At 38.3% G+C, this 27,102-nt stretch overlaps 2 protein-coding genes across 5 annotated transcripts in view; one reads left to right on the top strand and one right to left on the bottom strand.

Annotated features, from left to right (window-relative positions):
- LOC101745857 (CCR4-NOT transcription complex subunit 6) overlaps positions 1 to 11,734 on the bottom strand; it is a 229,576-nt gene extending 217,842 nt beyond the window's left edge. For both annotated transcript variants that reach the window (XM_012697837.4, XM_004923524.5), the window contains exons 1-3: positions 11,587 to 11,734; positions 8,097 to 8,212; positions 5,718 to 5,911 (exon numbers count right to left, since the gene is read on the bottom strand). In XM_012697837.4, the coding sequence (XP_012553291.1) occupies positions 5,718 to 5,911; positions 8,097 to 8,204 (302 nt within the window). In that variant the 5' untranslated portion in view covers positions 8,205 to 8,212; positions 11,587 to 11,734. The remainder of the gene's footprint in view (positions 1 to 5,717; positions 5,912 to 8,096; positions 8,213 to 11,586) is intronic.
- A 2,183-nt stretch (positions 11,735 to 13,917) lies between these two features.
- Positions 13,918 to 27,102, top strand: part of LOC101740488 (transmembrane protein 135) — a 37,736-nt gene continuing 24,551 nt past the window's right edge. Inside the window, exons 1-4 of one of the 3 annotated variants that reach the window (XM_038011678.2) lie at positions 13,918 to 14,159; positions 22,523 to 22,653; positions 23,258 to 23,384; positions 26,153 to 26,304. In XM_038011678.2, the coding sequence (XP_037867606.1) occupies positions 13,989 to 14,159; positions 22,523 to 22,653; positions 23,258 to 23,384; positions 26,153 to 26,304 (581 nt within the window). In that variant the 5' untranslated portion in view covers positions 13,918 to 13,988. Of the gene's footprint in view, positions 14,160 to 14,299; positions 15,328 to 22,522; positions 22,654 to 23,257; positions 23,385 to 26,152; positions 26,305 to 27,102 lie in introns of those variants that run through there. The other 2 variants (XM_038011679.2, XM_004923490.5) reach the window with 2 other exon arrangements.

The following is a 27,102-nucleotide window of genomic DNA, read 5'->3' as shown; positions in this document are numbered from 1 at the left end:
CATATGTCCTCCCCAGAGCATATTTTAATTACTTCCAATTTAGGCTTGGGCGATAATATAGTAAGTAATTGTTGTTTATTCAAATAATACATGTAGTTTCAACACAACAACAAAAAAATCACGTTTAAAGAGCAAACCGAACTAACAATTATTTTCATATTTTTTTACCCAGTTACTGATATTAAAACATCGTTATAAAATATATTGCCATTGGTCCTTCATACATTTGCAAATTTTCAAGTTATTCGGACGATTTTAAAACCGTCGAAATAGCGTTCAAAGATACAGTTACATACAAACAAACGTACCAAGCTAATAAAGACGCTTTGATAATAAAACAAAGAGCATCGTAAAAATGATAAAGCCAAGTAAAGAAACAAAACTATGTAGAGTTATCTTAAATCAAAATCTAAATATTTTATTTAATAACGCAGGTACTTGATACGATCAATGTCGTTTCTAACATTGTTTCTGGTGTAATATATGTTTGTTATTTATTTTTATGTTAGCCGTCAAATTAGATGTTGAAAGAAACACCAGGTCACAGTTCTGTTGCTAAATCAGTGATGCGCGGTTTTTATTTTTCACTTACGTAAATACATATTGTGTTGGCCTGAAACTACATAAGAACTGTAAGGTCATATTGCATTTAAAATTTAAAAATTGCTTATGTGGGCCATTTAATGTCCTCGGACCGCAATGTGGCACGGGGTTGAGTAATTTCGATTTATATGATCTGAGCTAAATATCCATGGTAGCCGGCAATGTTTTTTCATTTCCTATTCCATTGCGGCGCTTATCCTTGAAATGTTTCTTTGTCCTAACACGTAGTGTTCCTAGTATGTGCATAAAATGAACTAAAACCGAAATTTTCCTCCTTTTTACACGCTTTATATTAGATTCACTTGCACTTATTACTGGTTGTAGGACCTCTTGTGAGTCCGCACGGGTAGGTACCACCGCCCCACCTATTTCTGCCGTGAAGCAGTAATGCGTTTCGGTTTGAAGGGTGGGACAGCCGTTGTAACTATACTGAGACCTTAGAACTTATATCTCAAGGTGTATGGCGCATTTACATTGTAGATGTCTATGGGTTCCAGTAACCACTTAACACCAGGTGGGCTATGAGCTCGTCCACACACCAAGGCAATAAAAAAAAAAATTATGTTTGAATGTTTGTAACTGACTCCTTTAGACGCGATTTTGACCCACTTTAAACGGCCAGATTTCATTCAAACTTTGTAGATTAATCGAGGACCGATGACAAATCAATATTAAAAAAAAATAATTACTTAAAGAATTGAAATTCAACTAAAAAAATGAAAAATAAATAATAGTTTAAATTTTTCATTTTTTAGTTGAATTTCAATTTTTTGAATATATTTTTTAAAAGAAACCTAATTAACAAAGCACTAAAACAATCAGCTAGTAATAATAAACGTTTTCATGCTTCAATCAAACGAGGTCATCGCGTACGTACTTCGAATTAATTCAAGATTAAACACGATCTCCATTCGTATGTCCTCGTGTGAAGAGAACGCACTTAGTGCGACAATAAAATTTACTACCAACAAAACTGTACGGCACGGTCAGGTACGTTTCCGGTTTCTATACGACCGATTGTTATTTTACTGTCCCAGTCATTTATCGTACGCCTTTTTATTGCTTTAGACGGACGAAGGAGTCAGGTGGTTGTTACAGAAGCCCAATTATGTTACCATGATGTGATTTTTTATTGATATTTTAGCAGAGAGACGAGGCACCTAATCCTAAATCAACCAGGCCGTCGCCTAGTGTTGAGTATTAAAGCGCTCGATATAAGTTGCTCTTTTTTTTATTGCTTAGATGGGTGGACGATCTCACAGCCCACCTGGTGTTAAGTGGTCACTGGAGCCCATAGACATCTACAACGTAAATGCGCCACCCACCTCGAGATATAAGTTCTAAGTCTTAGTATAGTTACAACGGCTGCCTCACCTTTCAAATCGAAACGCATTACTGCTTCACGGCAGAAATGAGCAGGGCGGTGGTACCTACCCGTGCGGACTCAAAAGAGGTCCTACCACCAGTAAGGTGCTTGGTGCCAGTCAACGCTTACTCGTAATTGTGCAATGAAATCTTAAAGCCTTAACTTGGAGACGAAATCACATTGCGTCTATTCTAACGTGCGATAACTATTTAAGCTAACCGTGCTGGCCTAACTCGTTCGCGTATTTATTCAGTAGTTTAGAATCAGAGAAGCAATCAATTTTAGACTCAAACGTCAACGCATAAGTTTCATTGCTGATGTAACCCATCAACACTTATGAATACGGCAAGTCGTAAACGATGCATGTATATATTATGTAGTTAAAAGTTGCCTTAAGACTTCACGCCGGTCAATTCAAAATCATTCATTCCATTATCATCTTAGTGTTATTATACCTGTTAATATACCTATTGTAGGTAAAAATGAACTATACGACTAGTTCTAAAAAGAACGACAGTACTGAAAAAAATTGTCTAAGATTTTTCTGGGTGACTGTCTCTGTGTTAAAATAACAGGAGGAAAGGCATCAATAGCATTGCAATTTTTTTTATGTAAGCAATACTGTTATGACACAACAGTGTAAAAATTTACAGTAGTTATCATAAAATAGAAGGCATTTGACAAATCAAAATCGCGCGAATGACATTTTCGAAATAAGCTTGCCTATAAAAGTTCCGAAACATACGTGCGGAACGTGACGACCTAGCGAGCTTATTGCTCGGAAGTACCTCCTCTTCCTAGTTGTTATTATCTATAAATTAATACGTGAAGAAAAAACTTTGTACCCCTTTTTACGAAAATTGCGCGGACGGAGGAGTATGAAATTTCTCACAATTATAGAGAATATAAAGAAGGAGCGCACAACGCAATTTTTTTTTTTTAAATAATGCATAAAAGATACTTTAAATCAATAAAGAAAACATTACCCACACATACATGGAAACTTTTCTGTTGTCAAACTTATGAGTAGTAGTATAATAATTACTGTACGTGTGCACAATAACCTAAAGCAAAATTAGTCAATAATTAAAAGTTTAAATGAAAACAGAAAATTTACGTAATTATTTTAAAAATATACTAAAAAGCAAATATTAAATACCATACTATTTATATCATTTCAATATATCGCTATATATAATTAGCGAATACCGAATTAGGTACCCAATAGCGGTTTGTGGTACCGAATAGCGGTTTGTGGTCTCTGCAGAATCCGATAGGCACTTAATACCATATGGGGCACGTTTGGTAAAATTCGGTTGGTAAGGTTAGCAAAATATATATATATATTATTTAATACAATCTTCACGCTTAATTTACTATGGATAGAGAATTTACACATAGCGTGTACCTGCGTTACATATTGATAGGATTCAGAAATTTTGTCAATACGCGTCATTCGTGACCTAGTTTAGCTTGCTGTATAAATAACAGCTTCGAGCGGGAAAATTATGCGATTGGAATATCATCCAAAACTATTAGTAATAAATACCAACATAAACTAATAAATTTTTTTTAGTATATACTAATAAATAGTGGTAAAATATTGTAGAATTTCATAATAGTTGTGATTTTACAACTGATAGTGTAATTTCCACTATATTTTATTGTTTTTTTATTTATTTATAATGTAGACTATTTCCACCCTATTTCATCGACGTGTTTCAGATGAAGGATAGGTAAAAACATAGAATAACATATGAAAAAAACTTCAACAATATACAGGGATCCTGTATATTGTGCCATCTAGAATTCATTGATGTCTTATTTATAAAAACTATTAATTAAGACAGGTGATGAAAAGCTGAGAATGTATTTTTCCATATATAGATTTTTCGTGGTTCATACAAAAGCTTTATTAGATTGACATATAACTTGATACATCTAGTCAACAGTACAGGGAAGATTTTCATTATAGTACCATACGAAATATTGGGTATGCGCGACTTATTGAATGTTTCGTTCACTTAACGATAGTGTTAGAAGCGAGTGGTTCGGTCTCACTGGCATTTTTTACTCCAGCATACGGCAAATCCGATGGTAGATGATTACCATCGCTCATAGAAATTACAATTACAAGGCACTACCGAATTATAGTATATTTACTAAAAAAATATTGTAAAACTTCACTTAAGCTTTTGGCTGCCATGTAGCCGGTGCACTGTTAAGCTCCCGTTTCTTATTTCTTTCCTACCTAAGCTGTGAGCCTTGAGAGGCTATATCAGCGTAACCTTAACTAGTAGGTGAGCTCGCAGGGCTCAAACATGACGACGTTGCTAACACGAACCCTAGATTGCATAGTATAAACTGCATAACTTTTCTTTTATTTTTAATGTACATTTTAGTCCATTAGGTCTCTTAGGAATAGATTCAATCTCAGCATCTTCGGATTCTTCTTTTTCCAAAGTCTAGTAGACATTCTGGCATGTTAATCACCGAAAACGACATATCGTCATTTCGCATTAAAAGTGTACAATTTCCAATAATATTCGAAATTGAATTAATATGTGGAATCATTTGGTATCACCAGTATTTTTCTCAAAAATACTATCAGAAGAGCGTAGTTTTTTTTACTTTACCTATATTTTGACTACTATTAACAAAATTAATATATAATTTTATCTTACTTTAAAAGACAGATAATGTAACTTGTAAAAACTAAAAAATAAATGTTGCAAAGATGATTAATATTAAAAATATCACATGTTAAACCTTTAAAACACTCTCCTGTAAAATTTAGTAAGTTTTGAGATTATACAGTTTTAATGCGAGAAGACGATATGTAATTACTTCAGTGCCCCACGTAGGGCACCGGTGACATATATTATATGGCAGTCAAAGGGATAAGCTTCGGGGTTGGCGTGAGATGGCCTTTAAAGTTATATAGGGGATTGCCGGTCCGTCTCCTTCCCGCTAAGCGAAGTCTAATTTTACTATTTTTATGTTTGATATGGACTTCAAGATATTCTGTTTATGGTTAGCTTTTTGGATCGGGTACTAGGGTCCTTTAAGGACTGGCTAAGACAAATATTATCGGTCAACATGCGCACTGTTGTCTGATTTAGAGAGCTTTTCTTCTCGTATTAATCAGATTGGAGATTTAAGTGCAATATTCGTACATTACATTACTGAACTGAACGAACATTGTTGTTTTGCTGTTTCCTTCTAAATGTATGTAGCTAAGAATCGTTGCATTTCTTTTCGAGCGTGGCTTTTCCGCAATAAGTATATTAGTAAGACTTTTCTAGGAACGATTAGTTTTCATTTGTTTTGTTTTTTAAAGACTGCTTTTTGTTTAACTCTAAAGCATCAAAAACATTGTCCATTATTTGTTTCACCATAGTTAGCTTTCTACTTTGCCTCACTTGACGTCTATACGCTCTACGCTCCCTTGCTTCGACTAAGCGGTGTCTGTCCGCCCACGCCAGTGTATACAAATTATTTGATAGCTTTGAGGTTACCACAATGTCTTTGGTCAATCGTTGATGTTCGTCCGAATTTCTACCTATACTTTGACTTGAGGTAACATTGCCTATTTATTATAACAGACACAATAAAGACATTTAAACATTTTCTGGTAATATTACGGTTTTGTCATTTAATTTTGTATTTTATTTCCTGTGTTAAAAGGGTGAGTTTGGCATAATTAAAATGAATTTTGGAAATGTTGTATATTTAAAAAAAAACGAACCTGAGCTGTATTAGGTCTCCTAGCTCGACGGGCAGCGATCTCAGTTTATTGTTGGATATGTCCAGTGTGTGCAAGTTGACGAGTTGATTGATGTCGGTAGGGATGCGCTGCAGTGAGTTGTCGTTCAAATACAGCGCTGTCAAGTGAGTCAGCTGAAAGAGGGGCGGCGCTAGGGCGCGCACACCTCCTGTTACCTGAAAACGCGAAAAATCATATGAATTTAACTAACACTTCAACTGTATTGTTACGCGCTGGAGTACGGGATAAATAAACGTCCCACCGAAGTACAATTTAAAACTGTATTAACATTTAAAACGCTCACAGAACAATTCCGCTTCGATTCAGGTGATCCGTTCGCTGTTTTACTTCGAGTACATTCGATTACTAACTGACTTCGTGCCAACTCTGCAAAGCTTTTATAGACGATACGACATCCCTAGATTTATCGAGAACATTGTGGGCAAGTCGAAGCTACATGCAACGCCATCTATTGTCAGATAAAGTATCTGACAATAGATGGCGTTGCACTTATCGAGCGTTTTCGCTGGTACTAGTTCTTTTGATATTCGTTTCTGGTATTCGGCGATAGATGGCGTTACTCTTGCCGGCGTAACAGTAATAGCAGACGTGGATAAAAATATTCGCAAAACCAAAAATATTCGCCACGATACCGAAAACAGGTGACATCTGTGACTGTAGTTGAAAACTGGACAGGGACGAATTTGGCGAAATGGATATATTTCAAAATATCACTTTGAGGATAGATTTGCGTGTTCAGAGCAAAGAAGGACCTGCTTATTATGTTCTTGCATTTTTTATTAATTACTTTTAGCAAAACTTTCAACGATCTCCAAACAGTCACCAAGCTGAGGGGTTCTATGCGCTTTTCTCAATTTGGTTACATAAACAAGAGAGCCGTTGAGATTATCGTAAACACTTAAGCTCTTATTATGAAGATACTTCAGTATTCTTTGTATGCTCTTTCATATGGAGTTTTGCACTGAATTGCTTGTCGATGGTCCAGTCATATATTTGAAACACTAGATGATTTTCTTCTTCCTCTTCTTTTCTTCATTTCTTCTCTATTAATAGTGTTCAAACAGAATTTGTTTTCGCCGTAAAGGTTCTGGTATCAACAACCCTCTACAGTATATGGAATGGTATTCGACTCTGGTATTGATGACATGAGATGATTTAGTGCCTGTAGTCGTCGCTTTGACTACAACCTGGACAAGGGTCACGCCCGCGGGCAACGCCAATCTTTTACGATCAGCCAGGCCACAGAAAAGCACAAAAACAAAGTATTGGATATTGTTAAATGACACAATTACATTTAAACGGATTGCTTTCAAATAAAGCTGATCAAAAATGCCCGATATAATATATTTCATTCTGGATTAATTATTTATTTAAGTGCCCTAATTTATAAATTGACATACTGACACAATGCACGCTGAAATAAGATAATCTACCTTAATTGCATTATGAAAAAACGACATTACGCACAAGGAATATAAATGCAATAGTAATGTTCTATGTATTTTAATGTAAGGTTTGTTGTAAAATAATTAAATTAGTTAATGTTCAGGCAATTTTTGGATTGCTAAATAGCAACACTGTTGGTGGGAGCAATTACAGTAGTGGGGACGTGACATAATAAAAAAAGGCGGTAGTCTGATAAAACGGGACAGAAATCAGTGTATTCGGTAGTGAGCAGATGTCTAAGGATTGTACAAGTTGAGTTACAAATAAAGCAATACAGAATTAAGTAAACTACTGTAATCTGTGTATTATTTCCTGACTGTTGGAAGTGGAGTTCTACAGTTATAAACAAACATTGCCAAACATCGTATTTACTTTCAAATATATTTTTGAAACTTATTAATAATTTTATTGAGATTTACTGTGCAATAATTATCAAAAGTTGGTATTGTTTTAAACGTAAATAACGTGGAAACCACGTTAATTTTAATAATAAAATCTCTTTTCCTCGTGTTTAAACGTTTATGAATACTAATGGAATAACTACTTAAATAATGCTAGCTTAATTTATACATTAAATAGACAAGTGGATCATTTAAATTTAAAACTAAGTACTGTTTTCTGTTTTTGTTGCTAGTGTTTTTTTTTACTAGTTTTACATAAAAAGTGAAGGTTACAGTTTGCATTTCATACTAAGTTGGTAATTGTAAGTTTAAAAAAAAAATTGTAACAAATTTTTATTTCTAAATTAGATTTCTAAAAAAGTCATCACTTTTGACTTTTATATTTGATGCGGTGTTTCACAGAATAATTACAACATGGTGTGGAATAAAAAATATGGCGTTTCAGTTTTGTATCAATAAATTTAAAGATAATCATTGAATGATTAATATTCACCTCAAGAGTAGTCCAACCTCCTCTACGACCAGAGGCTCGTTCTGCTTCCGACATGATATGGTATGTGCGCCCACTCGCGCCCTCGTGCTTGTCTTTGTTGCGAGACATACTGTCACCTATGGAGTTTAAGTATGATTAGTATTTTTTTAACCATGGAGCTTTTTTTTTAATTTCAGTACCATAAAAATGGAATTTAGGTACATTAAACATGGAGTTTAAGTACATTAATATGGGAGTTTAAGTACATTAAATATGGAGCTTAGGTATGCTAAGCATGTTTAGTATTTTTTAGTACATAGAAGTATTTTATAATTTCGTGAATGCAGAAATCAATTTGCCTGCACAACTCAACCTGAAAAACTGAAATATGTTGGTAAATTTTTTTATTACATTTATTTGTTGTAACAATAAAAATACTTTTTACATTATCTATGTCTTTTATAAATTACAATGAGAAAACTTCTGTACTAAAAATAAAAACTAAGTAAGACAGTACTACGTAAGTACATACACACTAATGATAACAACTACACTTTGTATGATTGGTTAAAACTTCAATTACATTTATTTCTGTCATTGTTTCCTAGATGTGATAGTGCACTAGGTCTTGTTTAATAGATATATTATCAGTTCAACTATAGTAGACACTACTTCCATGTTAGATAAATGTAAAATGATTTAATTTTGATTAGCAGATCTTGGAATAAACATTAAATTTAATGATTTCCTGAAGTGTATGGGACCGCTAGTGTTTGAATTAAAGGACCTTTTTATAATATTATTTATTCCAAATATGTTTTATATTTAGCATTAGCAATGTTTGGTACATGTTTTAATTCAGTGATAACTTGTAATATCTGTGTGCTCTTAATTTCCTCACCATCAGCTATCCGTCACAGTTAAATGGGGTTTTATATCTCAAGTTTTTTCTATTTCTTTAATTTCATTTAAGACATTACTAGCTTCATCTTAACATTTATTTCATTATAAATCTATTGATGAAGGTAATTTATTTATTTCCTTGTCAAATAAATCTAATGTACAATTTAAGCAGGATATGTTTAATGGAGGATTATAAAAAATTTAAGTTTTCAGGCCAGAGGAAGTTACATGATAAAAGTAAGTGCATTTATTGAGCAACGACTGGAATGAGATCATAACCATTATAACAGTTCATTGTCTTCAATTGTCATTAGTAATATTTTCCTTTCAACTACCACTCATCTTTACTTTGATAATGTCTGAATACCATACAATAAAGTTCCAGGAATAACATTCACATCAATATTTACTCATTTCTGCAATAGATCATATTTATAACTTCATTTAAAATGGAATTTCATTTTAACTGGTGGTAGGAACCCTTGTGAGTCCGAGCAGGTAGGTACCACCGCCTTGCCTATTTCTGCCGTGAAGCAGTAATGCGTTTCGGTTGGAAGGGTAGGGTAGCCGCTGTAACTATACTTGAGACCTTAGAACTTATATCTCAAGGTGGGTGGCACATTTACAGTGTAGATGTCTATGGGCTCCAGTAACCACATAACACCAGGTGGGCTGTGAGCTCGTCCACCCATCTAAGCAATAAAAAGAAATTAAAAGATTACTTTTTATCTCTAGTCAATAGTTAAATTTCGCTTGTTAATGAATTATAAAATTATGAGCCTGTTGTTTTTTGATAATGATCATCCCTTAGCTCTCTATAAACTTCACATTGAAGCAGAATTAGAGTGCATGTTGATTTTAGGATATTTGGCATGATATTCAATAACAGAAAATACTTTAGGTTTTTTTACCATGATAGGCGGCTAATCATAAATAGGTTAAAGTCAACTGCAAAATGGATACATGCTGATGTCATCTAACAGGTCCAAAGAATAAAAAAACCAATTGTAAGATTGTCAAATCTTCATGATCATTATATTCGATGAATGTAGGTCAATTTCTACTCCATTCATATTAGACAGATGCTTGTTTCAATTTAATTTTATTTAATCTTTACATGCCATAGTTTTATTCTAACATATTTGTGTATGAACAAAATATTGAATTAAATAATTGTCATATTAATATCTTCATTTGATATTATTTTGGGTACAGTTTATTTATTTATGTGATAATATAAAATGGTTTTCGAGATTAACATTAGGTCATATTTTACAGTATTATAATGAATTACTGGTGGTAGGACCTCCTGAGAGTCCGCACGGGTAGGTATCACCACCCTGCCTATTTCTGCCATGAAGCAGTAATGCGTTTCGGTTTGAAGGGTGGGGCAGCCGTTGTAACTATACCTGAGACCTTAGAACTTATGTCTCAAGGTGGGTGGCACATTTACGTTGTAGATGTCTATGGGCTCCAGTAACCATTTAACACCAGGTGGGCTGTGAGCTCATCCACCCATCTAAGCAATAAAAAAAAATTGACTATTACACACAGCTTCTTCCATATGGTCAAGGAATGCTATGGGAATTTTCAGAAGATAGTAAAATGCAAATAAGTATGAATGTAATGTTGAAAAAATTTAAGAATAGTGGTAATGTATTGAATTTGTAAATGAATCATTGTGTTGATAGATTTAGACTTAAGATTTCTTGACCTCAATATTATGTTTTATGAACTTAAGAGATTAGGATTTTGGTTGCCAGCTGATACAGCCCTATAGTTGAACCATTTATTGTATATAAAAAACAGATATTCAAGACCCTCAATTTAAACTAATGAGTTTGTATCATAATGGAAGAGTGTAGTCAAAATATGAAACAGGAAAATAAAATGGACATTAAGAAGTTTGTAAATTATGAATATTGAATATCTGAGTATTGTCTAATTTGTTATTGCTACTGTATTTGTGTGAGTATCCAAATTTATTGGAAAGGATATTGAATTTGTATTTAGTATTCTTCTATAGTTTCTACATTCACATTAATACAAGATTACTTTTATATTTATTTTAAATTATTTTACAATCAAATGAACCAATAATGTATCTATAAACATTATTTTTTAATTATAATTACATTTTACACTTATCTACATAAACACTGATACAGTTGTTTTCTTAAGAATAAACATAATATTCAAGAAAAATATTGATGTTGATTTTAAATAATGTACCTTTGTAACAACGGTAGGGGTCATTAGGTGTGATAGATACACTTTATACGATAAATTATCTTCTTTCGTAAAAAAGGGACAAAACAGTTCCATAACCTCTGTTGTACGACTAGGAAACCTAAAGAAAAGGACCATTAAAACTTCCTTGAAACTGACTGAACAGACTGTCTGTGTGGCATACCCTGTTTCGACAAAAAATTGACAATTTAATTCATTATTTGTACCATTGCTAAGTAAATGCGTAGCATCTTTGTGTACAGCTGACAAGAAGGAGATGAATTGAGTCCAAAGCAGTTGGCTCGGCGAGCGCCAAGTCATTATAACAATTTAACGTTATAATTTAGACGTTAGATTTTATCTAGCATTTTATACATACCTTCATCTACTCCCTAAAACCTTATACTGCAATTATGATTATAGTAACGGGTAATAAATCACTGTAAACACACAACAGCACAGTCTTTGACAACCAACCACATCAAACGTCCATTTACTGACTGCAGCGACAATTCGTTTTGGCGGCAGGTTCTAGAACTTTTTAGTACCTGTAACCATAGACAAAATATTTTTTAAATTAAATTCTATATTTTGTCTTTTACAATAAAACCCTTTTGTTCGAGGCCCTTTTTTAAAGAGATAAAGTCAATTCGCTTATTTCTATTCCTAAAATATTATCCATGACGTTTACCATATTCACAGTCTTTATATAAACTTATTCAAATATTTCATATTTAAGTTTTATTTTATGTTGGCTTTTTTTAATTTCCGCGGTAGACATACTAGCATACCATCAATCAGTAAGTGCTTACTGTCACCCCTGAACATTAGCAATACCAGGAACGCAGGCAAGCCGCTGCCTACCGATATATAACATTACTAAATAATACAAAACTAAGTGACAAAAATTTCACTGCAAATTGCCTTGTTTGCTCCGCTCTATTTCTGCATGCCGGGTAACGGATATGATAAGATGCACTTTTTTAAACGTGTTTCTATAACCTGTAGTAGTATAAAAGTATAAGTATTGCAAAGGAACGTTGCATATAGTAGCAGTGTGTAATATAAAGGAATGTAGTAAATGCTGATTGATAATCACTGTATGAAGATTAAATGCTCGGAGAATGTTAATTTTTATACATCGGTAAATTTTTTCGTCGGTAAGAAATGGAATGGTACTGTCGTAGAATCACCGCTCGGTCGCTCACGCGGCTCGCACACACAAATACCCTCCAATCGCTACAATCCCGCCTTTGCAGGCTAGCCATCGGAGCTCGGTGGTTCGTGAGGAACATTGATCTACACGACGACCTGGGCCTCGAATCAATCTGGAAACAGACGAAGTCAGTGTCGGAACGATAGTTCGATAAGGCTATGCGTCATGATAATCGCCTTATCATTGCCACCGCTGACTTCTTCCTGAATCCTGATCACACCGGAGCCAGTCGCCGTCGACGCCCTAGACACGTTCTTACGGATCCATCAGATCCAATAACTCTTGCATTAGACACCTTTTGCTCTAACACCCCCAGGAGTAGGGAACCCGGTAACTGTACTCGTCAACTCATGATTAACGTATTAAACATGCGATAACAAATTAAAAAAACCCTTTTTCGTGTATACTTTACGTAAGTAATGTATACAATTCCTAAGATTGTATAGACCTGCCAGTCCACCGGTAATGTGTGAAATAACTATATTTGGGCCTGTTTTTATCATTGTTATGTAAGCCAGTAAGTAGAAGGGTATAAAACGACGGAAAAATAGCACATTAGATTTGCTTAAAATCAACTTTATTAAAATTTCCAATTAGTAAGTAGTTAGTTCTGATTAAAAACAATATTTTTTCAAAGTTAGGTATTTATAGTAAAATCACAATCAAATAACATTGAACTTAAAATTCTTCTGGGTTAACTAACATAATCTAATTTTCTCATAAGTAATCAGTTAAAAAGCTTAGACAACAAAACAATTCTGTAAAAACAAGATGTAGATCTACTGGCTTCTCAGAATACAGTAAGTAAAAAAATATGTGAGATTTTGAGCACTCCCCCTTCCCTGCTATCGTCTTTTACACACACTGCCGGCAGCGCATTCGGTATTGTATAGAATGCCTAGGGAAAGTATAAAATGAAAAATATTTCATACATTACCTTAACGTTTTAGGTATTCTATACATTGCCTACTGGCATTCAATGGAGAGACTGGTGATAAAGGGCTGGGTGGAAGGCAGGAGATCACGCGGACGCTCACCGACCCGCTGGACTGACCCAATAAAGAAGGCAACTGAGTCCACTATGGTCGAATGTACTCGAAACGCTTGGAACCGCCACACCCGGAGGCGTATTGCCTGGAGGGCGGTCGTCGGGAGCATGGGTGACCTTACAGGTCCTCGTGCACATACAGCATCAGCGCAATCACGACCACTCTGACAAGAGTGTCCGACTGAGAAGAAGAAGATACACTGGTTAGGTATTGTATAGAATACCGTGTTATACAGATTGCCGATAACATATATACCTAAATTACTTTCAAGTGTAAAACAATAATATAAACAACGTTCTCTGAATTTCTCAGCGAAGTTTGTTGTTTTCCACCTACCTATATAAATTTGCATACAATAATGCTTACAATCTGTATTTTGAATATTTAAATTTTGTGGCTGGGTGGTTGGTGGTAGCTATTGTTTAAGTTTAAGACTACTCACTTTGCTTTTGTGGTTTGATTAATACTGAAATGAATATTGCCTAACTTTAACAATTGCAGTAAAAATTTGTGAAAATGGTGGAAATCAGCAAACATTTTCTAGACAATTCTGATTTGGTTTTTCTTTCATGCTCGAAAGCTATTCATCCGTGGACTGACAGCTGTTTCAAAGCTTTTTGGGGAATGTCACTGGCATGTGGAAAAGGGGCAGCAAAATTTTTCGGGATTATATATACAATGTCTTTCGTAAGTGTTCATAATTCTATAGCATTCTCTTGAGAAATGTTAATATTATAATTTGAACGAATTAACCAAAATAAATGTAGGTTTGAGATAAGCCAGAAAGTATAAATTGGAGTTATGATAAGTTAAGAGAATACACATCATTACAGATCCTCCCGATCAATTGACGGTGCTTTTAGGTAGGTACCTCAAGCACCAGTCACCGTTTTCGCCGAATCCGTCGCTTGCGACTAAGGGCTCGACGAGTAATTTAACCCAGAGACACAGCCCATTGAGTTTCTCGCCGGATCTTCTCAGTGGGTCGCTTTTTCCGATCCGGTGGTTGATTCTGCGAAGCACCGTCTTGCTAAAGCCAGTGTTAGCAACACTCTGGTTTAAGCCCCTTGAGCTCACCTACACGTCAGCGAGAAGCTGAAATAGCCTCTCAAGGCTATCAGCATAGGCAAAAAAAAACAATAAATGAATAAAAAAGAGACGTAGATGAATACGACTTTCAGGGATCGAATGATTTATACTATTGAAAAGCTATGGATGTAAGTATAATGTATTACAAAATAATCTGGTACAACAGGAGCATTGACTGCTATTTTTCAACGTGTTCATATCTAATGAAATCGTTAGGACAGTACATAATAAAGGTCGCATTTTTTTAAAATTGTCCATGTCGAGTTAATCACAATGACATTTGACACACTGTCTATCCGTCCAACATACCTACCTACCTATTCGAATTGAATTTTAATTACATTAGATTGACAGTTAATTCACTAGCAATAACATGTGTTTAAGCCGATATTTTCGTGTCAATTTTTTTGTTTATAAGGACATTATCTTACCTTAAATTAATCTTCTGTTGTACAGTATCATTTGATAAAATGACACCTAGAGAATTTTAGCTTATCTATAGTTTTAATCAAAACCCCTTTGTTGAATTCGTATAACGTATTCAGTATCATATTCGTATCGTATTAAAAAACATTGAGAAATTTCCTTTAAAAATATAAATTAAAAAATGGTGGAAGCAAGTAAGTTGTGGTTCGAAAAGGCGTGTAGTGCTTCCGAGTGTCACAATCTTATACATCCATGGACCTACAAATGTACGGATGCGACTTCGTCAATGCTTATCAGCTGTATAAAAGGAAGTTATAAGTTTTACGCCATGGTTTATGTTGTAAGTATTTAATCTCAAAATCTCTATTGATAATTCCAAAGTACAATGTACAGGAGGCATAGCTAATACAGCAAATAAATATAAACTTCAATGTTGACACAATTATTGAAAAACTGTACTGGTTCGGAAAAGAGTTATATTTCTGAGACGAACTAGCTAGGGCTATTTAATTAGGCATGTTTTTTTTACATGATTGCATATTAAGTGTAAGTGTAATATCTATGCATGATTGCTTTTAATTTTCTTTCTTAAAAGGTTAAACAACAAAAACAATGCATATTATAATTACAATTCATATTTAATACTGTAAACATGGAAGTAACTATCTCTGTTAAGTTTTTATGACAGAACAACTGAACCAATTACAGCTACTTTTAATGCTACATTTTAAGCTACTTTCATCTCACTCCTGAGTAAGAGTCTCTTAGAGATGTATAGTATTGTGAATATGATGCAGGCAGAAAGTTTGTAGTAAATAAAATTAAATGGCTTTATTTCCATTTAGTGCTATCACATAAATAGTCATCACATTGTAATAGTCATCACATTTTCTTGTACAAATGTTTCTTTGCTAGCATTAAATTTATTGGTAGGTAAAAATTTAACGTCTTTGGTAATCTCATTTGAAAGGCGAAAAACACCAACAATAAATAATACATCAGATTCATTGAAGTGCTTTTAAAATTCACATGACTAAATTATCTTCACTGATCCCATCACCAAACACTTGACATTTTATTATTCGTCATGGAATTTATGTTTTATTAATATTTATTTCATAATTTTTTGATTTGACTTTTTATTGACTTAGTCTCACTTGCACCATCTAGCATCTCTAATTGGTGCATTATGAGTTCGATCTTGTAGTTTCCTTAAGACATTAGTTTAATATATTTTGTATGGATATTTTTATACATATAAATATAAAACATGTTATATAAGTATTTAAATCAGTCTCTGGGTACCATGGTATATGGAATTCTAATTTAAAGCCAGGTAAATATTCTACTAAAATTTAAACAAACCTAATAAAACCTCCCACCTAGAAGTCATTCTCATAATCAGTCATAAATATTGTGGGAATATATGAGTCGACTATTATCAAAGCCGGCAATGTGACTTTTGGATAATTATTGGTAATTCAGAAAAACGAATTATTGACTTTGTATTCCATTGGCAGTCACAAAACTCTTCTGAATGACATCTTAGATAAATAACAGGTTAAGTATTAACCTTTATTTAATGCAGGTTTTGAACCGTATTCTTTGAAGGAGACGATTATATTCAAATCAATCTGTATTGAAATATCAATAAAAAATTTTTGTCCAAATGCACAGATTGCCACCTTTGATAATAGACGACTCATATATATGTATATGTTCAATAAGTCTGTTATTTACATTTGATAAGTGTAGCAATTGAAGCAAAATCAAACAAGAACTGAATTGCTATGAATAATTGTTAATGTCAATGTCTTTTTTTATGAGGCTCCTTTTATAATCTTTTTTTAACAATAGCAATAGTAGAGACAGTCACTTTACTGCCTACATATTTTGACCACAGACAACATCTTACTTTAAATTACTCTTCATTACAAACTTAAAATATCTTTTAAAACATTGAAATTAGAAAAATTAATATAAATATTATTGGAATAACAAAAAGGAAGAGTGGGCTTATCTTAATTAGATTGATATGACCTGGATTATCAATTCGATATCTTAATCATCACACATAGTATTCAATATCTTGATATATATTACAACACATCCTTGACTTATTCTTGTACTTTAACCTTTTAGTTTCAGTTATCGAGCTATTAGCTTAAAAAATGTGAAACAAATTTGTTAAATTTTTTAATTTTACGCTATATGAATGAAAACCATTTTGTGAGAATTTTTACAGTCAATACATATGTCTTTTCTTTCAGAGACAAAAATTAATCTTCACTAAATAATTACTTAATTAATGACAGACACATAATTAATTAATGAGCTCGTCCACGTAAGCAAAAAAAAAAAAGAATCTGAGGCAGTAATTAGCTCTCCTAAATGCTGGGCTGCAGTTCATTGGTTCAGTTCGATACTTTGAGCAATTGTTTGTGTGACGAACTGGCTTATTAGATCCTTTTCTGGGTTTTTAATATCTATTTATAAAAATGATAAAAATAAGTATAATATATTTTTTTTATTGCTTAGATGGGTGGACGAGCTCACAGCCCACCTGGTGTTAAATGGTTACTGGAGCCCATAGACATCCACAACGTAAATGCGCCACCCACCTTGAGATATAAGTTCTAAGGTCTCAAGTTAGTTACAACGGCTGCCCCACCCTTCAAACCGAAACGCATTACTGTTTCACGGCAGAAATAGGCAGGGTGGTGGTACCCACCCGCGTGGACTCACAAGAGGTCCACCACCAGTAATTACGCAAATTATAATTTTGCGGGTTTCATTTTTATTACACGATGTTATTCCTTCACCGTGGAAATCAATCGTGAACATTCGTTGAGTACGTATTTCATTAGAAAAATTGGTACCCGCCTGCGGGATTCGAACACCGGTGCATCGCTCAACACGAATGCACCGGACGTCTTATCCGTTAGGCCACGACGACTTCAAATATCAATATCAATGCTGATTTGGGGCCAACTGGTTGTGTGTGATTTCTCTTCTATCATTTATTTCTTGAAGTCTCATCACATATTGATTTATGTAGCACATCATTATATAAACTACCCATATTGTAAACAGTCACAGTTCACAGAACTGCTTTATTCTTTTTTTTTGTTCTTCTCCTATTTGGATTTTTTTTTTAATATAAAGATTTCAAGCAAAATGTATCTGGTTTTTTTTATTCCATTAGTATTATTAACCTTAACTTATTGCTATATCTGTATGTAATAAAAACAATATTCAGTGATTTTTCACAAAAAAATATTGTTAAATATTTTATATAGTACTACTTAACTATGAAATAATACCAATACGCAAGTTATTTCGGATTAATTTTACTGTGCGTATCTTACGACACTAAGAACTAATAGAATTTTAATAATGTCTGAGATGTTGAGGAAAAAGAAACTTTCTATGCCCCGAATTAGTAAGTGAGGTGTTACGGCATTTTAAGCTTTCATAATTGAGAAACGTATCGATATACGTGCGGATTGAGAAGCATTGTGAAAGTTAACATTGTACTTCTGGAATAATAAGCACGGCATAATAAGAATACTAAGAATAGCGAGATAACGTTCGCTGATTTGTTGTCTCGCTGTGTTTATTTTTATTTATACTAGCGACCCGCCCTCGCTTTGCTTCGGAAACATTTAATTTTATTATTGATGAGTCCCGCGATGATACCCGCGGTTATTGTCGTACCGCGGATGACGCCGCGGGGCGAAGCTAGTCTTAAAAAAGTAGCCTAAGTTACTCCTTATATCATCAGCTACCTATCAGTGAAAGTCTCGTCAAAATCGGTCCAGCCGTTCCAGAGATTAGCCGGAACAAACAGACAGACAAAAATTGTAAAAAATGTTATTTTGGTGTATGTACCGTCTATATTCATATGCATGTAGTAAAAACCGGTTATTTCAATACTAAAAACAGACACTCTAATTTTATTTATATGTATAGATATAGACGTGTGAATGAGCTCATCGGTCCGTTAAAAACAAAGCAGGAAACCGGCCCTTGGCATTAGACCGGTACAATGCTAGGAGGAAGAAGAGATTGTTGGATGAGCTCACGGCCCACTCGGTGTTCAGTGGTTACCGGAGCCCATACACATCAACAATGTAAATGCAACCTTGAAACATCTATATGAGACGTCTATATTAAATGCCTTATCTTTTAGGCCATCACGACATCAAAGTGCAATGCTTAAACGGTTCCCCAGTATTAACTCCTTGCCCTGTTTGCATTTTACCCTGACGGTTTTTTTTTTTTTTTTTTTTTTTTTTTTTTTTTTTTTTTTCGGGCCGGGGGCCGAACCTCCTACGAGGTCCCCGCGCCTAGGGGGCGCGCGGGGTATGTGAGACTCAACGATCTGCAGGTGTTGAGAGCAGATCGCGGGCCCAAGGATTTTAGGGCCCACCCACTAAACGACTCCCCTGCACTCTTACACCCGACGTCCGATCTCCGTCCGGGGTCAGAACCCGTTCAGAGTAGGGGGGTTCCCGCGGTCAACACTACAACCAGACACGCGGCGCCACCCCGAGGACGCCCGACCGACGGGTCGTCGAGGCGATAGTCGACGACCAACGACGTCGGTCTCCGCGGTACGGCGGCCCTACCAGGCCGCCCGGGCGGTGCCGCTGGTGTTCCGGGATACCCCGCTGGGCCAGAACCAGCCTGCCGGGTCGGAACGCGATACACCGCCGACCGGGTTGCTCTTCAACAGTATGTTCGGCGACGACAGCGACGACGAAAATGCGGACCGCATCGCAGTCCGCAGCCGCCGACGCGCCGTCCCGTCCTCCTGGTGCCAGCGCGCTAGAGTGACGGTAGCGTGCGGCGCAGCCTCAACCCCCTTAGGTCGCCCCGTGACCATCACCGGGAGGAGACTGCCTCCTCATAGGGGCTGGAGCTGGACAAACGCCCTCCTCCGAACCCCGGCTCGACGGCGGCGGCACGGCGCCGAGAGGGAAGAAGAGCTCTCCCTCTCCCGTTCCGCCGCCTCCTTCTGCGAGATGGTGGACTCGCAGAAGTCGAGCATCGCCTGCCAGGACTCGTCGCTGCCGAGCATCGTAGCCACGACGGTCGGAAGCGACAAGTCCGGTCCTATTTTTGCAACGAGGACGCGGCGCTGCTCCGCGAAAGCGGTGCAGTACGCGAGCGTGTGCTCCACCGTGTCCTCGTTGCAGCCACTGCAGTGGTGGCACTTCGGCGTCGGCTCCCTCCGGGCGACGAGGTGCAGGTAGCGACCGAAACAGCCGTGTCCCGTGAGCACCTGTGTCGCTCGGAAGGTGAGACGTCCTCGGTCGCGATTCACCCATTCCGAGAGGACCGGGCGGATCGCCTCGACGGTCCGTCGCCCGTAGGCGGGGTCCGCCAGGCGGCGAGACCACGCCTCGAGCACGGCACGCCGAGATTGAAGCTTCCGCGCTCGAACTTCCGCCGCGCCGGGACGCGGCTCCCCCCTGGAGCGGAGATCGCATCGCCACGCGTAATCCGCAGCGAGCGCCTCCGCTTCCAGGTCCCAGGGAGGCGTCCCAGCTAGCACGCACGCCGCCTCAAACGAGACGGTGCGGTATCCACGAACCGCCCTGACCGCAATCGCGCGCTGCGGACGTCGCAACGCCGCAACGTTGTCGCGGGTCAGGGCGTGGCACCACACGGGAGCCCCGTACAGTGCCATCGACCGCACCACCCCCGTGTAGAGGCGGCGCACCACCAAGTCAGGCCCCCCGACGTTCGGCAACAGCCGACTCAGCGAGCCGGCAGCCGCCATCAGTCGGGGACCTAATCTTTCAAAGTGAGCGCGGAAGCTCCAACGACCGTCCAGTACGAGACCGAGGTACCGCAACCCGGTTGCCTCGATCTCGACGCGAACGCCTCCGATCACGAGGTGGGCCCCCTGAGGCGGCGCTCTCCGGGCCCCGTGAAACAACAGGGCCTGGGATTTATCGAGCGCCACCTCCAGACCCAGCCTTCGGATCCTGCCGATGACGAAGGCCACCCCCGCGCAGGAAAGACGGGCAGACTCTCGCAAGTCCCTCCCCCGGGCCACGACCAAAGTGTCGTCCGCGTAACAAACTACGCTCAGACCCGGAAGAGGAGCACTTAGGGCGCTACGCAGGACCCAGTCGTAGCCGATGTTCCACAAGAGAGGGCCAAGGACCGACCCCTGTGGAACACCGCGCTGGACGGGGAAGCGGAGCACCGCCCCACCGTGCCCGGTGCACACGACCGACCTGTCCTCGAGGTAGGACCCGATCAGCCGACGGAGATACGCAGGGACGCCGTGATACTCCAGCGCCCCTGCGATCACCGACCAGGGCAAGGTGTTGAACGCGTTGGCGATGTCAAGGGACACCGCCAGTGCAACCCCGCCCTGGCCGACAGCCTCATCAGAGAGGGCACGCACGCGCATCACCGCGTCGATGGTCGAGCGGCCCTCCCTGAATCCGAACTGCTCCGCTGACAGATCGGGACCCACCCCCGTCAGATGCTGGACGATGCGGGCGGCCACCACCCGCTCGAGCAATTTTCCAGCCTCGTCCAGCAGCACGATGGGACGATATCCCGCAGGTGAGTCCGCGGGGCGTCCCTCCTTCCTTAGCAGAACAAGTCTGCCCGTCTTCCACTGCTTCGGAAACCGTCCCGACTCGAGGCAGGCTTCATAGAGCCGCACGAGTCGGTCCCCAAGGGCACCGAAGGCCAAATCCCAGACCCGGCCGTGAACACCGTCAGGGCCGGGGGCCGCGTCCTTCCTCCGCATCCTCGACACGGCCGCACGAATCTCCTCCTCCGAGATGCTCGGAGGGACCACCTCAGCAGGGGCATCACCGCTCACGCTACTGCGTGGTGGCGCGCCCATGGAAGGGGGCTCGAAGCCCCTCTCCATCCGCGGGAACAGCCCGGAGACAATCTCCCGCAGCTGCTGAGGCTGGAGACGTTCCGTCACCGGGAGCGCCCACGGCCGCAATTTCTTGCGGACCGTTTGGTACGGGCGCCCCCAAGGATCTTGGTCAAGCGTCTCCAGGAGCGTCTTCATGCTCTGAGACTTGGCCTCGCCGATGGCCCGCCGCAGTGCCTCCTGCTTCTGACGGCAGTCGGCATGCAGGCGGGTCGCCACCTCCGCGAAGTCCGCATCGCGAAGGCGGCGACGGCGGTGGCGGGCGCTTCGGCGGCGCGCCCGCACGCACTCCTCTCGGAGGAGCGCGATCTCGGGCGTCCACCAATACGCACCGCCACGCGGAGCGCGACCGCTGACCCGGGGCATCGCAGCATCGCAGACGCGACGCATCGTACCCCGGAACCATTCGGCCTCCAACTCCACGTCCACTAGATTACCCTGACGGTGAGCCGACTCTTGGGTTACGAGCCTCAACAAGGTTTTAGTGCTGTTCCATTTTCACTGCTATGGCCTCAAAGATCTGTGGTTAGCGTCTGACGACATGCTCAATCTCGAACTTGCGAACTATTTAACGGGTCATCTAAATTTTTGGAAATTACCCCTATATTTTTTCTTTAAGCTTCAAATTCTGATGCGAGGGAAGAAACTTGGCAAGAAAGAAATTATAGAGCAATTCAAGTTGTATTTGAAGTCTGGAATATTTGGACTCACCGTAGGCAGTTCGTTTGTGACCCTCAACTGTATATTCAGGTAATTGGTAATTATTTTTCTGTTCTTAACTAAATCAACACACTGTAAAAAACCGCGTCGTGTCTATTCGTACGCCATAACATTTTAATAAGGCAATAATTCAAATCGTACATGTTAGTTCTGAAAACATTGTATCTCTGACTGAATTCCCAATAATACCAGTGAGTTTGTTATTGTTACCTAAATCTCTTTGGAGTCTGGTTTGCGATATTACTAACGAAATCAGATTGATGATTAAATGGATGCCAATATTTTTAAATAATATTTAACACTATTTCTATAACATAAGAAAGCAGACGTAGAGTGTAGAGGTTACCGAGGTCACATATCCTTGCAAAGATTACATGCTGCGATACAGTACTGCGTTCCGGCATGTCTTTATGTTTTGATGCCAATGGGTTCCGCATTATACCAGGAGGGCTAAGCAACTCGTTTAGTGAAAGAAAAACCCTGTCTCACTACTTTACTTGATACTAATTCATAGTTACTTTCGTCTCTCGACTTCCACTTGTTGGGCTCGGGGAGAGGGGGGGGGGTTTCCAAAATAACTTGAAATTAAAAAGGATTAATTTCTTTGTAATGTTATTGTCATTTTTGTCAACAGGAAGCTTTTCTTCAGCGAGTTCTCGTACTACACGACTGTGTTATTGCCATGTACCGTGAGCGGACTGGCCGTGTATTTCGAGCCGCCCCATCGAAGAGTATTGGTCGTCAATCTCTTTGTGAATTTGGTGAGTATAATTACCAACGGTGCCTTTTTTTAAACGATCTAATGTTATACAAAATATTACTCTTTTTTTATTGCTTAGATAGTTGCACGAGCTCACAGCCCACCTGGTGTTAAGTGGTCACTGGAGCCCATAAACACCTATAACGTAAATGCGCCATCCACCTTGAGATATAAGTACTAAGGTCTCAAATATAGTTACAACGGCTGCCCCACCCTTCAAACCGAAACGCATCACTGCTTCACGGCAGAAATAGGCAGGGCGGTGGTACCTACCCGTGCGGACTCACAAGAGGGCCTACCACCAGTAATTACTCAAATTATAAATTTGCGGGTTTGAATTTTATTACACGATGTTATTCCTTCACCGTTGAAGTGAATCGTGGAACATTTGTTAAGTACGTATTTCATTAGAAAAATTGGTGCCCGCCTGCGCGTTTCGAATACCGGTGTATTGCTAGATACGAATGTACCGGACGTCTTATCCTTTAAGCCACGACGACTTCTGCGAAGTACTGCTCTTGCTAGGGTTAGTGTTAACAACGTCGTCGGGATGAGCCCCGAGAGCTCACCTACACGCTAGGGTAACGCTGATATAGCCCAGGCTAGGGTTTTTATTTTATTTTTATTGCCTAGGTGTGTGGACGAGCTCACAGCCCACCTGGTGTTAAGTGGTTACTGGAACCCATAGACATCTACAATGTAAATGCGCCACACATACGCTGATATAGCCTATTAGCATATGTAGAAAATAAAAGGCAACTAGGCGAGCTAACAGCTCCTATGTTCTTAAGTGGCCACTGGAGCCTAAAGAAATGTTATGAGACATAACATTTAAGAATCTATTTGTAGTACAATATGTTTGATTATACACCAAAATAAGTCTGCAAAATATGCTATACATAAAAATGCAATAGGCCGTTTTTTCAATTAAGCAATCGCTTCCAGAGACCCGTCAGAAGAATAAGAATCGAGATAAACAATGATTTTCGGTGTACTTAGAGTTGTTACAATACATATATTGATCAAATATAAAAATATTTTTCCAAACACATATTCATACGTATTCAGCCAGACATTCTTACCACTTACACATAATATATGTAAATATGTATATAAATAATACAAAAACACGTTAACGTTAAGGCAAATGTCTGACATCATATTCATTAAAAGTAATTGTAGGCCGCAATTAAACAGATTAATTTTATATTAAAATAACTAGCTGATCCGGCAGACTTCGTAGTACCTCAATCGATATATAAAAGACCTAGTTTTGTATAAAATAAACCTAAAACAAACAAAAGGAATACGTCCGACGGGGGACACATCAAAGGAAAAAAAAAATTATTTTCATTTCCGAGAATTTTCATATTTATCTACCTATTAAACCTTCTCTGGACTTCCACAAATAATTCAAGACCAAAATTAGTCAAATCGGTCCAGCCGTTCTCGAGTTTTAGCGAGACTAACGAACAGCAATTCATTTTTATATATATAGATTATCAAAATCTACTAATAAAGTTTCAAAATTAATTAAAGAGATTTGATGTTCATGCTGGTCAGGATATTAGAGTTAAAATAATGTGTGTTGTCGTCGGTACTTGATAGATATTCCCACAGACAAAGTTCGTCGCGATTCCGATCCGGTGATAGACAGACCTAGGCAAAATCTTTCAGGTTGAGCCCCGAAAGCTGGTCTAGCACTCCGGCAAAACCAGAATAGCCCCTCGAGGATACTGGGAATTTAGGAACAAAGATACGTATTAAAAATAAAAATAAAAATTTGTCTGATTCCTAAATGAAATCGGAACGTACATTTAGTTTTCCGTGAAAGTAAACACGAGATTAAATCTTTAAGATGTTTTCAATCAGCCTTACTTTTCGTGAAAATCGAAGTAAACAATATTGATCGTAACAAAAAACAGGGCTCTCTTGAATAAAAACATGCGTACTTGTGACTTTTTGGCTTAATTTTTTTGGTGATCGGACAGCAAGGTTACCATTTTTTTCTAACTCTAAATCCGTGTTGAAGGATACGGTCGTATCTCCTACTTCGTAAACCAAATTAATTACAAGCACATTTAAATATATGCAGCACGTAATATAGGAGATTGACGTAATAGAAAATAAAGTGTTCGCTCATAATGTGTCCGATCAGAAGCCTCAAAGTCACCCAAAGAGCAATAGAAAGTAATTTGCTCGGACTCCTACATTCCTGTCCTCTCTCTGTGAGATCAAATCAGGTACTAATAATACCTGATTTGATCTCGCACGGAGAGTCCGATTCTCCTAAGAGAATCGTAGGAAAACGATGGTAATCGTCTTAGTCCAAAATATTGTGACGTTGATATGGTAGTGGGCGGGGTACATTGCGTGGAACAGATAATCGCCGGGGCTGATCAGTTCTCGAAGGGCAATCACGTACCAGAAGACTTAGCGTGGGTAGGCCTGGGTAGGTATGGCGGATCGACGATGTTGAGGAAGATCTGAAGGTGATCTCTTTCACAGTTCCAATAGATGGACAAGTCCTCCCTTGAGACTTGATCACACCTGTCGACTGATTCTTAATAGTATTACAAATTGTGTTATTCACGTGATTCAAGTGTTGTAGTAGTGTTAGCAGTAGTATCAATTACCGGGAATTCATTCATAGTGTAGTAAAATCGTAATAAGGACCTCTTTCAATAAGGAAGATCTAAAAAAATGACTATCACCTATTTTGATTTTCGGTTCCAATACAGGGTTATTATTTGTCATTGTAATTCCCAGGTGTTTGAATATTGGGTTCGAACTTTGGAAATGAAAGGATGGCTTCGGCGTTCGCCCCGTAAGGAGACCTTGATCTTCATGCTGGGCAGTGCCGTCTTTTTCTATTTGATGCGGAGAGACAGAGAGAGCGGCAAACAAACACCTCTATTCTGGTGAGTCGAAAATTTCTTCTTAAACTTAAATTACATTATGAATTCGACACAAGCATTAAACTTTTGTATATTTATTTATTTCAAAGACAGCTTATATTAACATAATAAGATAACAAATAAAAGCCAATTAAAGATCCGAAACCTATAAAAACAAGTTATATCGTTAGAAAAACAGAAATAAAATAAAGCAAGAACTAATAAAACTAAAAGAAGAACTAAACCAAACTAAATGTAGCCACTTTCATATAAATGTGATAAATTAATAGGATCTGAATTTGGTGGCAAATCAACGCCACCGGGCCTTGTGTCCGTTGTTCGTACCTACAAAGAATCTGGCGCTTATTTGACGTCTCATCCTTGTAATAGAATAATTAAATGGGTCAATATAATGGATTAATAGTTTGCCAAGTTTGTTGTAAACATCACCGACACGTAACAGGAACGAGTTCAGCTTATAGTTATGTAAAACTAGTCAAACCCAATCCGCTTGGCTCGTCGATCTTTGATTTGACTTTGATCCAAATCGCTATCAAACCAGGCCAGCTTGAAACTTACCCGAAAACTTCATCGAAATCGGTTCAGCCGCTTCCAAATCTATAGGGGATATAGATTTACTCGTATATCTATATAGACCTTATTATTGATAGTATAAGATTGTTTTTGATGCAAAATAGTAGCGGCAACTCCTAAATTAACAAGTCTTAAAGTATATTCATTAATACGTTGAATATTAATATCTCTAAAATGATCTTTGACTTTGGATTTTTTTTACTGTAAGTTATTGATTGAATTTGGTAC

This window comes from Bombyx mori, chromosome 6 (genome assembly GCF_030269925.1).
Source record: "Bombyx mori chromosome 6, ASM3026992v2".
In the NCBI taxonomy this organism is placed as follows: Eukaryota; Metazoa; Arthropoda; class Insecta; order Lepidoptera; family Bombycidae; genus Bombyx; species Bombyx mori.
The sequence above is the reverse complement of the archived record's forward strand: the minus strand, read 5'-3'. Positions and strand labels throughout refer to the sequence as shown.